At 43.7% G+C, this 12,287-nt stretch overlaps 1 protein-coding gene across 3 annotated transcripts in view; it reads left to right on the top strand.

Moving 5' to 3' along the window:
* Nucleotides 1-12,287, top strand: part of LOC147628356 (E3 ubiquitin-protein ligase At3g02290-like) — a 110,534-nt gene that overhangs the window by 70,021 nt on the left and 28,226 nt on the right. For all 3 annotated transcript variants that reach the window (XM_086813446.1, XM_086813445.1, XM_086813444.1), the window contains one exon: nucleotides 66-513. In XM_086813446.1, the coding sequence (XP_086669572.1) occupies nucleotides 66-513 (448 nt within the window). The remainder of the gene's footprint in view (nucleotides 1-65; nucleotides 514-12,287) is intronic.

Below are 12,287 nucleotides of genomic sequence, written 5' to 3'. Positions count from 1 at the left end.
TCATAAACATGTAGATATTGTGTATGTATTTGCCCTGTTTACAATACCTGCTTTGTTTCCTGCAGTATGGTACTTTATTTCGCTCTACGGATGGTCGTGATTTGGCCTCTGCAATGCAAACTATTGGAACCCCTCCTTCAGCTGGGTTGTTAGTTGCAACAGCTCTTGATACTTCGCCAGATACGTACAGAGCTCCCCCAAGGCCACTTCCATATGATGTAGACCCAAGATATGTCCGGCTGCAGAGAGATGGGCTAGTTTCAAGGCGTGAGAAAGTAGGCATAAGTCAGCTGCACAGTGGGGAATCTGAACCTTTACGAAGGAGCAACAGTGATGATGGCGAACAAATGATGACCATACAGAGAAGGAATGGTGTGGATTATGATGATGAAGCTCAAGGCTACAAGCCCGATTCTCCTGGAAAACGTCAACAAGCAATGAAATCAATGGGACGGGTGGAGTCCATGTTGTCATTTGGGGAGGACGATGATGTGTGCCCGACTTGCCTCGATGGTAAATGTGTCATTGTTGTGTATTTCAGTCTTGATACATGCTCATCCTTAAGTAGTGGGTGTGCTTCATTCCAAATTTGTCCATTATTTTTTGTTGAAGATTCTCCTCCTCATCCTTCCTCTGTTCCAGTTCACTTCTCTCGCTTCTGCTTGCTCCTGCTGCTCATTGTTTTGGTCCTTCTTTCTTCGGTGTTTGTATGTCTCCTTCTCCACTCCTGCTTTTTCTTTTTTTTTTTCTCCTCCTCCTCCTGCTCCTTTTTCTTCTCATCCTCCTTTTTTCTTGGTCGCTTCCTTTTCCCTCCACTTTTGCTACTCCTCCCCTTACCCTCCTGGAAACTATCTGCTCCTTTATGCAATGCAAGAATAAAATGAAATATTCAGTTTCCTAAAACAGTCTGAAAACCTAGAACATCTGTGTTTTAAAGTTTATGTTCTACACAACGTAAGAACTCGTGTATCTGCTCTTTTATGCAATGCAAGAATAAAATGAAATATTCAGTTTCCAAAAACAGTCTGAAAACCTAGAACATCTGTGTTTTAAAGTTTATGTTCTTCACAACGTAAGAACTCGTGTCGTGTAAAGTCTACATTCTCCACAATGGGCAAATTCAATCAAATTGCTAAGAGGAAGAAATGGTAAACTTGGATGGTAGTTATGAAGGGCATCCTCACTTGGTTTTTTCTTACACACTCAATAAATGCCAAGATACATTGTCCAAAATTAGTCTCTTGAACAGTGGATGCGGTCACAAGCATATGTGCTTGCTAGCTTGAAAGATGAGCAAATTTCAGCTCCAAATTCCACCTCCACCCCCTTCTTAACTGATATTGCTTCTCTGTTTTGCAATCACAATGGCCTACACCTACTTTTTTTCCCCTCAATTCTTTGACAGTGCAATGTGCTGATTTTGGTAGGCCTATAACCTCTTGGCTTTTTTATTACAAGTATAAGAATCTCTTTTGCAGGAAGTTAAAGGTTTATAGGGGAAGCTGGACAATAGTAGGAGAGGCCAAGATAGTGGCAATGGTGAATAGAGAATTGAGATGGTTCAGATGCATTAGCAGTCTCAACCGCCAAGAGGCATCATACTCTTTCAACTGCTCCAAGTAGTTTCTCCCTCCCACTCCTTTCTTGTTAGTTCCTGCAGGAAACCTTCAAGGGACCCTGCATTAGATACATCCCAGTGTGGTACATGGTCCAAGCCTCTATAGTAGTTTGCACCTCATTTACTGTGGTTTGATAGTCCTGTCTTTATTAGGCCAATGAACAGTTTTTACAAGGAATAGAATGTCTCATCTAAGTGAAACAAAGATTTTTTGAAGGCAAGTTAATGTTTGCTTACCTTTTGGCATCGTATTGATGTAGAAATCTAATGTTTGTTTTTTTTTTTGGAGCGAAGCTGGAGCTTCTCCTCCCTGCGTGACTTAACCTGCCCGCCACCATCGCTCACCTTCGCCTGTGTGCAGCCCCCCTACCTCACCTCGCTCCAGCCCAGGACAGGGGGAAAAGGCAGTGAGGCGACAGTACACAGCTTGGTGGGCTGCATAGGGGGCAAGGAGGAGGGCTGAGGCGAGGGAGTAACTGGAAGAGGCTGAGGTGGAAAAGGAGCAAGGCGAGGAGGGGCAAGGTCGAGGGACTTACCCCCACGTTGTGCACGGACCTTCACAAATTCGATCCAGTCGATCTAGCAGCTGCAATTCGCTATGCCGAATGCATAGCGAATCACATTCACACCTCAGGGTGCTTCGTCACAAGGTCGCCCATGCTCTTCTACCTTCGGCAATGGCAATAAATTTGTTCGTGATGGTTCCAAATCTTTTGGCAGTTCTCAACCTCGACCCAATTCTGAGCAGCAGCAGCAGTCCTTCCAGAAGCGTCGACAACGAGACCGGTCCTCTTCTGACCGACCATGGCGCCAGCAGTCTTATTAACCACGAGGATCAGACCGTGGCCATGACTTTGGATGCGACCAATCCCGTAACCCGAAGCAGTCCCTTGCTACTAAAGGTCGACAGAAGACAGGTCTATGCACCATTTGTTCCGGAAACCACTGATGGTTCAAATGCCCTAAACGATCCAGTAATTGGCAAAGCTCCAATGTAGAACCTTCCACCTCCGAAGACAAGTCTCAGGCTCAGCCTTCAGATAATTCTAAAGACAAACGTGTTATGGTTATATCCCAACACGCACAGGCTTGCGTAATTACTTTAGTGGCAAAAACACAAGATGTCTCTAAAATTCCAACCTCCGTGTCCACACAGGTGTTGACACTGATTGGCTCAATTTTCGGCTGTCCTATCACTGTTCTAATTGACAGTGGCTGCACTCACAATTTTGTGGCTACAACGATGGTGCAACGACTGAAGATACGCACTATTCACAGCCCCCACAATTACGAGATCGAGTTGGCAGACGGATCGGGTTTTAATTGCAATACTTTGGCTCCTTGACTTTCCTTCCGCATTCACCAATATCGCGATAAGATGGATTTTGAGGTTATGCCTTTGTCCCAATAAGATATGATCTAAGGTCAGCAATGGTTACATCAATATGATCCTCTCATCAGTTTTCGTAGCCACACCTTACAATTTGTCAAAGATGGTAGAGACATCGATCAGGTGTTCACGATCAACCCTCCACACCAACCTTTGTCCGTACTACAGGCAAAACGGTGGGTTAAAAGGCTGGTTGTTCTTTGACACTCTTAATGGTTTTCTCTGCAAAGGAGATGGTGCTTGACTAGAATTCAAAAGTGGCATATTTGGCTCAATCCTTCTTTGCCCCACATTTGGATTTGTTTCTCGTAGAACTACCTCCGGTTTTACCTCCTCCACGTCCCGTGGATCATTTGATTGATTTACTTCTTGGCAGTTCGTCGTCGACTCGTGCTCCATATCGAGTCTCTTTTGCTGAATCCCAAGAAATTCAACGCCAGTTAACCGAACTCTTGGACAAAGGTCATATTCGTTCTAGTAAGAGTCCTTTTGGTGCACCAGTTTTGCTCATGAAAAAGAAAGATAATTCAATGCGACCTTGCATTGATTATCGTGCCATCAACAAACTAACCATCGCGAATAAATATCCTCTTCCTCGGATTGATGAATTATTTGATCAGTTGCTTCATGCCAAAGTATTTTTCAAGATCGATCTCAAGTCCGGATATCATCAAATCCGTATTCATGAAGGTGATGAGCACAAGATTGCCTTTCGCAGGAAGTATGGACATTATGAGTTTGGTCATGCCTTCCGAGTTAATCAATGCCCCGACAACTTTTATGAGTCTGATGAGTACAAAAAGCATCTACATCCAGTTTTTTAGGTTTTGTGAGATAATGCACTTTTTGTCAATCCAAAGAAAAGTGAATTTTTCAAGACATCCCTGGAGTACCTTGGACACATCATTTCAAGTGATGGCATTTCTGTTGATTCTACGAAGATACAAGTTATTCAAGATTGGCCAACACCGCAAAATATTCATGATGTCAGATCATTGTTGGGTCCTGCCAATTTTTATCATACAAAGGTCTTCAAGTTTTCAGAAATTGTAGCTCCTTTGATAGAGGTTTTAAAGTCAGCCCTTGCTTTTCGATGGACATATGATTCTTCTCACGCCTTTGATAAGCTAAAGGTTGCTTTGACAACAACCCTAGTAATGGCAATTGCAGACCCAATATTCCTTTCGAAGTCACGACAGATGCTTTTGATATTGCAACTGGCGCAGTTCTCATGCAACAAGGCCGTGCCATTGCCTTTAACAGTCATAAACATTTGGCAATTCGAACACGTTATCCAGTATACGATAAGGAATTCTTGGCAATTGTTCATGCTTATCGAGCTTGGAAACACTATCTTCTAGGAGCAGATTCTGTTGTTAAGACAGATCATCATTTCTGAAGTATATCTTCACTCAACTATTTATGAATGCATGACAAGGCAGATGGGTGGAGTATTTGGCAAGCTTTCACATGGCTATTGAATATGTTCCTGGTCTTTCTAATGTGGTTGTCGATGCTCTTAGCAGAAGGCCTCAGGCCTTAGCAATGGCGATTTCTACAGCTCAAATCGACATTCCAGCAACTTTTGTGGATCATTATGCAAACGACCGAGATTTTGCAAATTCTTTTCTAGTGATTACAACTCCGTAGTCTACTCCTCCTGATTTAAAGATTTATGCAGCTTATTCTCTCGTCAATGGATTATTATATTATCAGGATGGCATGTGTGTGCCTCATAACACAAGTATGCGTAAAATCTTAGTGAAGGAACATCATGAGGTTACTTATACAGCACATCCTAGTATCAACAAGACTTATCGGTTGTTGACAGCTTCTTCTTATTGGCCTCAAATGAAGCAAGATGTAATAAAGTTTATTATAGTATGTTTCTCTTGTCAACAAATGAAAGCAAACAGTCACGGTCTTCTTCAACCACTTCCAGTACCAAATGAACATTGGGAAAGTATCAGTATGGATTTCATTACATCTTTACCTCCTCCTTCAAAATGTAATATACAGATAATGGTGGTGATCGACTGATTATCCAAAATGGCACATTTTATACCATGCAAGAAGACAGCTCAAGCTCCGGATATTGCTTCGTTATTTCTTTATTATGTTTTCAAGATACATGGGTTGCCAAAGTTCATTATTTCAAATCGAGATTCTAAGTGTACAGGACATTTCTAGACTTCATTTTTCAAATCACTTGGCATAAATTTATGGTTTAGTTCAGTATATCATCCACAAATAGATGGCCAAACTGAAAGAGTTAATCAAATTCTTGAAGAGACACCTTCATGGAGAAAGATTCATCCGACTTTTCACATATCATGGATCAAGAAGTTTGTACAAGGAGATTCTCCCATTCTAGACATTTCCAATTATGTTCCAGAGATTGAAGATGAGCATATGATCTTAATTCTAGAAAAGATTCTTGATGTACGAAAGAAAGAAAATTGATAGAAGATTATTACAGAATTCTTGGTACAATGGAAAGATTTGAATGATTTAGATTCAACTTGGCAAAGTGATGAAGATCTACAACAATATCCAGAATTATTTCAAGAGTTCTTTTGTCAATAACAGTCACTTATACAACCATGGATCTTCTTTTAAGTGGGAGGGAATGTCACGATTGTGACTTAGTCTCTCTTAATTATCCTTAATTATTCTTAATTACTGTTAATCATTGAAAGGACACCAGTGAAGGGTCACACCTAAAGTAAAGACCATATTATTTAAAAGGCCTGTCACATGGGTCATCATCAAAGGACACGTCTCTTCAAGGGACACATCTATTGATTAAAGGACACATCTCTACGTGCAAAGGACATAACTATTCATTCAAGAGTCACACCCATCCCGTCAAGGATGTGCCTCTTCATTTGTACCTCTTCATGCCCTATTTAACAAGGCCTTGTGTCTCAATGCAAACAACACAGCTTTCCACTCTCTAATTGTCTTTAGTTCTTGTATTCAATCTTAGTCACGTCTCTTAAAGTATTAATAGACTAGGAAGTTCTCACACTGAGGGTGGCCACACCTCAGACAAGCTGCTGGTCGACCACCAATGGCCAACCACGTGCCAACTGCCAAACTCTTGTGTGCCATCAGCCAAAGAAAGAGGGTGATCTTTCGAGGCCGAAAATTGTCCCAGAGCCTCTTCCAAAAATCTGGGAGAAATCGTTGTGAGACTCTGTGACTGCCAATGTACTGCTGCTGCCGGGGTGCCAACAACCTCTGGCATTTTAATCCTGCGGCCTAGTCGCGTTGTGTATGCAAAAAAGGGGGTATCCAGAGTCTCCTCCCAATCAACGGGATCATGCCAAGTCCACTCCTTGGGTCCCACTAGAGGTGCGTGAGGGGCTGGCTCTTCTGAATCCATAACCCGCCAAAGTCTCTTCTTTGCTACCTTGGCCAGCGGGGGGTCTATGTGCCACTCATGTGCCTGAAATCCGATCACCCCCACCCTTTGTAAGGTGCAGCTACTGAAATCCTCCAAAGGGGGACTTTGATCTCTCTAATCTTCCATGGGGACCAATAGAAAAAGTGAGCAAACCACAACCCTCATCTGCGCCATGGACTACCAAGAGAATATCATGCCTGGTAAACACGCCTAGCCACTGGGGGGGGGGGGGGGGGTCGGGTTTGGGATAGGTGTCAGCCACTCCTGGGGAATAGCAGAGTTGATGTTGAGGCTGAGTCTATCTCTACCCCGGATCTCGGCCAGGCCTCTCTCGTGAGCTTCTCGGGGCAGCTGCTTGTGTGCAAGCCAATCGCCAAGGGACCTGGCAAATCTTATGCTCAACTCTCCCCATGATATATGAGGTCTCTTAGCAACCCCATATGGAATATTGAGAGGACACGAAAGTTGCGACTATTGCAATTATTTGGGATCTTGCTTAAGCAGGATTTATATATATATTTTTAGCATTTGGAATTTTTTTCTCAAGGTTGGGGGGGGGTACCGTACGGTACGAATGGGTTTGTACTTGTACGAGAAACAACTATGGGTGGACAAAAGGAGGAGCCTAGAGAAAACATGGGCTACAAGCTGGGAAAAGCACAAAAGCTGATATTTTGGGCAAGCTCAGCTACTTTTAGCAAAAATGGAAAAGCACAACAAATATAGAGCTGGTCGACTTTATAAAAGGAGGGAGGGGCCTGTGTTCTAATCATATGGCACTCACACCTCTTGGTCGGTAGCAGTTCTCTCTCTCCTCAGTGCTGGCCGTACTGTAGATGTCCTTGGTGGTTTCCTAGCGCTGGCCGTACAGTGTCTATTTTTCTCTTCTGTGCACTGATCGTACACAGGCTGCTGCTGCTGGTTTCTATTCCCTTTAGTGCTGGCTGTACAGTGGCCTGCTGATCTCTCTCTGAGCTGTCTGTACAGCAGTCTTCTCCTCCCACCTACTGCTGTCCACCTGCAAAGAGGTTGCATGCTGGCTGTTCAGCATCTGCTCAGCATCCGTACAGCCGTATAGTACTCACGTGTGGTTTCAGCCAGAGTTCTTCTCTCTTAGAGTACTGGCCGTGTATCGGGCGGTATGTGGGGCTGATTTTGGGGTTGTTTTGAGACTGTTTTGGACAGGTTTCGGTGCTGTTTTTATCTCGACTCTGGACAGAGATCTAGGCAAGAGACTTGCTGATGCTTTGTGGAAAATCTGTTGCAATATTGCACCCGCACCTTGGTATCTTGTAAAAATTTCTATTTGAATAAAGAAGTTCCTTGGGGGGGCCAGTCGTTCAGGCTCAGTGCAGTGTCGTTATTTTATTGTGGTTTCTTCTGTTGTGTATTATAGCTCTGTTTGGTATATTTGAAGTGCCTGTCTATTGTTCTAGGTCCCCGTTGGGTTACAGTGGTATCAGCTTAGGCTTTCTCGGAAGCTGAGGCTTCTTTCCAACAATGAAAAAGAGAAAAGATCAGAAGTGGGGACTACACTGACCAACAGTTTTGACATTGAGCTTATAGAAGCAGTCATGTATCAAAAGCATGAGTAGTAGATAGCTTGGACTAAGGATCTATGGATTCATAGAATTTATCCTCGAAGTATGGAGTTGGTTTTATGTGTCCGTGTTTAGCACTCTTTTCATATGGATTATTGTGGATTTTAAATCAAGTTTATTAGTAAGCTATTTGAAGATATATCTCAAGATATCTTATGTAGATGATGATGAGATATTTCTTTTGGCTTCATGATGAACTTGGCAAAGAAAAGCTAAGTATACTTTGAGTTTTACAAAGTTGGACACTTAACCCTTGTATGCCCGTACTAGGAGAATTGTGTGTTGTTTGCCTTGAACTGTTTCAAGTAAACAATATTAATGGTTGAAAAGCTTGGTTTATGTCCAAGTGGACTATATTTTTGGCATTTCTTCGCTTGAGGATTTATACATATACAATACTTTGCCACATCTATATGGTTATCATTCCCTTAGTGATTCGTGGGCTGCACACTCAGCTTCTTTTGTGATTGCTCGTTGGGCGTGGACATGCGAATGAGTGTAATTCTAGGAATGCTCCTATCCCCATGAATGATGACGGGCTCTAGTAAATTGTCAACAATAGTGAAGGTGTCTTGCTACCAATCAGGGATGGGTGCAAACTCCCAAAAATATTGGATGCTTGAACATGAAAGCCAAACTGCTGAGCTTTGTGAGTAGTGTATGTGCGGAGAGCATGTGTAATAATCCCGTTCACAACTAGATGGTATGGTATTGAAGTGCATCCCATCTTAGCAGCCAACTGTGAAGAAAGAAAGTTATATTTACATCTTACAAAAGGCCCTATGGGCCTATGAGACAAAAGATGATTATTATCATCAGATACCACTGAACGCACTGGATTCATGGATTCAAAGCAAGTAACTTCGGAACGTCATTCGAAATCGGGGTGGAGGGGCAGGGGTAGCTTCGATGGTGCCACTATAGAGGATGCCTTGGTAGCTTTCTCAGCTTGCCACTTGGTGCAATCCTTCTTACCATGGCCCACTTCATGGCAAAAGAAACATTGGTTCTTTGCATGGTACTTTTGGTTGGAGATAACCTCTCCTTGGCTTTTTCTCAAGCATCTTCTTAGGTATTTCGTCTATGGTTTTTTTTTTTACTGCCTGAGTTTCTCCGAGACTCCTTACTGTCCTTATTGTCTTTGTTGTTCCTCACTTCCCCTTTGTAGAGGACGATGCCTTGGTGGCTTTCTCAACTTGCCACTTGGTCCAACCCTTCTTATCATGGTCCACTTGATGGTAGAAGAAACATCGGTTCTCACCCTAGTACTGCTTTTGCTCTTATGGTTGGAAGTAATCTCCAATAATGCCCTCCTTTGCCTTGCCCTCAGGTTTTGCCTCTGTGTTTTTCTTACTACCTGAGTTTCTTTGAGACTCCTCCTTACTGTCCTTATTGTCTTTGTTGTTCTGTGCTCCCTTACCGGGCTGGGATGATGACTACCATTGCTTTAAGAGTTGGGGCTTGTTTGGACTTGCATTGACCTTGAGGTCCAGTCCACCCTTGTTGCGAGAGTTTATGGTTCCCACCCCTCTCGTTCGCAGGCCTGTGAATGGCTTCTAGCAGCCTCCCTTCGGAGTTGATTGTGCACTTCCAGGATACTCGTTTGCTTGGTCGAGGCTTCTTCCAGGTGGACTTTCATTCTTTAGAAGCTACTTCTCAGGTTTTGGTTGGCAACCCCTTCCCTCTTGGTCACCAGCTGTTGGTACCAAGGGTGGTGTCTTTATCTCTGTTTCAGCTTTGATCTTGCCTTGCATCATTAGACATGGTGTCATTTTGCCTGCGAGAGCGCAGTGGATCCTTCTTATGCAGGGTACTACACGCATTGGTATTTTCAACCTCTATGCTCCTAACCATAGAGGTGAGAGGATTGCCTTTTGGAAATCTCTCACTACACTGATGTCTCTTCCTGACCATTGGATTATTGGTGGGGATTTTAACATGGTTGAGATGCCAAGGGATAAAAGTGGTGGACATGAGGGCTTGGTGCATCCTCTTGAAAGAGCGTCTTGGGAGAGGTTTATACTCTCCATTCATGGCAGCGATTGTCGGCATGAGGATGACATTTCGAGGAGACCATCCACTCTTCTGTATTCATGGTCTAACAGGAGAAGGGATGCAGGATGTATTTATGCACGGTTAGACAGATTTTATGTGGATGATTGGGTGCTTGACAGAGGGGGGCATACTTTTATTGCTACAGGCACCTCTAAATCGGATCATTGCCCAGTAGTTTTATGTATTAGAGATCCGAACTGCCATGGATCAACACCCCATGTACGCATCATTGATCATTTGTATTCAGATGCAGAGCTATCACATTGTATGCTTGATATTTGGAGATCTCATGATTTCTCACAGGCCTCTCAAAGCCTGGCCTTTGCTCTCTGTGATATTAGTGACTTTTATCACACATGTGCCCTGTCTAAGAGGCAAGAGGCCTTGGATTTAGAAAGGGCTATTAGACGTAGATTGGCTACCTTACAGAAAGAGCACGAGAAACATCCTCATGCTCAATGGGTTGCATATTCTTTATGTATTCTTAGGGCCGAACTTTATCACTCTCTTGAGCAGCGCGCGGAGTACCGTTTCCATGCCCATGAATCCTTTTGGACACATATGGGTGGCAGATGCAACAGACATTTCTTTGCTACTCACGGTCCATCTCATGCCAGAGATAGTGTCAGGCAGTTACAGGATTCACATGGCACTCTTCACTCGGATCCTCTTATGGTTAGATAGATTGCCACTGATTTCTATCGCCAGCGTCTTAGTGCTGAGCCGCACTCTGATTTGAGACACAGGGCACAGAGGAAGGTTTGGGATGCATTGCCACATTCGATCACTGAGGAGATGTGTGCCGCTTTGGATGCCCCTTTTTCTATTTTCTATGCAGGACTTTAGTCATGCTCTTCATGCCTTACCTCATGGTAAGTGTCCAGGGGAGGATGGCCTCTCCTCTGTTTTTTTCATTACTTTTTCGGATGAGATTGGGGTTGAGATCACATTAGCTCTCTAGGAGATGTGGGACACAGGTTCTATGCCTTCTTCTCTCATTGAGGGGCTTATTTATCTTATTCCTAAGAGTGGGGATAATACATTGATTGGCGAGTGGAGACCTATCACCTTACTTGGGACTGCATATAAGATTCTTGCTAAGGCAGTGAGCATGAGATTGCAGCCAATTTTGCAGGATGTCGTTCATGATACTCAGAATGGATTCTTACACGACAGGAGCATCTTTGATAACATTTTCTCGTTTTGCGAGGCCGTCGAATGGGCTAAAGCGAGCAATCAGCCCTTGCCATTTTGCTCTTGGATTTTGAGAAGGTCTATGATAGAGTGGATTGGGACTTCCTTGAGGATACTCTTAGCCATATGGGCTTCTCTCAGAGATGGATCAAGGGACTTTCATGCATGTATCGTGATGCCCACAGTAGAGTGCTTGCTTGTGGTGATAGAGCAAAGCGGTTTCAGATTTCTTGCTTAGTACGGTAGGGTTGCCCTTTAGCTCCATTATTATATATCATAGTTGCAGAGGCCATGAGCATCTTTCTTCGCTCCACTGCTGGTATTTTTGGATTGAGGTTGCCTCTTCGTAGTGAAGAGGAATTGGTTGACTCTGAGTTAGTTGATGACACAACCATGTTCTTGGAGGCTTCACATATATGCTTATGTTCCTTCTGGGTAGCACTAGAGGAGTTCTATTTGGCAGCAGGGGCCCTCATTAACTGGCACAAATTTGTTGGTTTTTGGGTGAGTGATTCACCGAGAGTTGCTTGGGGTGTAGAGCTTGGTTTTACTTGGATCAGTAGAGGATACACTGCTAGATATTTGGGATGCCAGGTTGGGATTGATATTTCTCTTGCACAACAGTTTGCTCCGGTACTTATGAGTATCCAGAAGAAGCTTCTTCATTGGAGCTCCAAGAGATTAGATTTAGCTTCCAGAGCTTTGGTGGCTAATCAGGTATTGCTTGCCTCAACTTGGTTTATTGCCTCTTGTTGGTGCTTCTCTCGTGCGTGCATCCGTCAATTGCGGAGATTGATCCGCAATTTTCTCTGGTCGGGTTTGGATGGCACCTCAGACACTCGTGCCAGGGGAGCTTGGCACATAGTTATTCAGCCCAAACGAGAGGGGGGATTGAATATTATCGATCCGGACGTTCAGTGTAGGGCGTTGCTTTGCAAACTTGTGGCAGAGATTTTCTACCAGGCACTGAGCCTTGGAAGGACTTTTTCTTGTCTCAGATTTCCGGATGTACACCTCGGG

This window comes from Cibotium barometz, chromosome 19, assembly GCF_041138505.1.
Source record: "Cibotium barometz isolate CiBa-2024 chromosome 19, ASM4113850v1, whole genome shotgun sequence".
Taxonomy (NCBI): domain Eukaryota; kingdom Viridiplantae; phylum Streptophyta; class Polypodiopsida; order Cyatheales; family Cibotiaceae; genus Cibotium; species Cibotium barometz.
The sequence above is the reverse complement of the archived record's forward strand: the minus strand, read 5'-3'. Positions and strand labels throughout refer to the sequence as shown.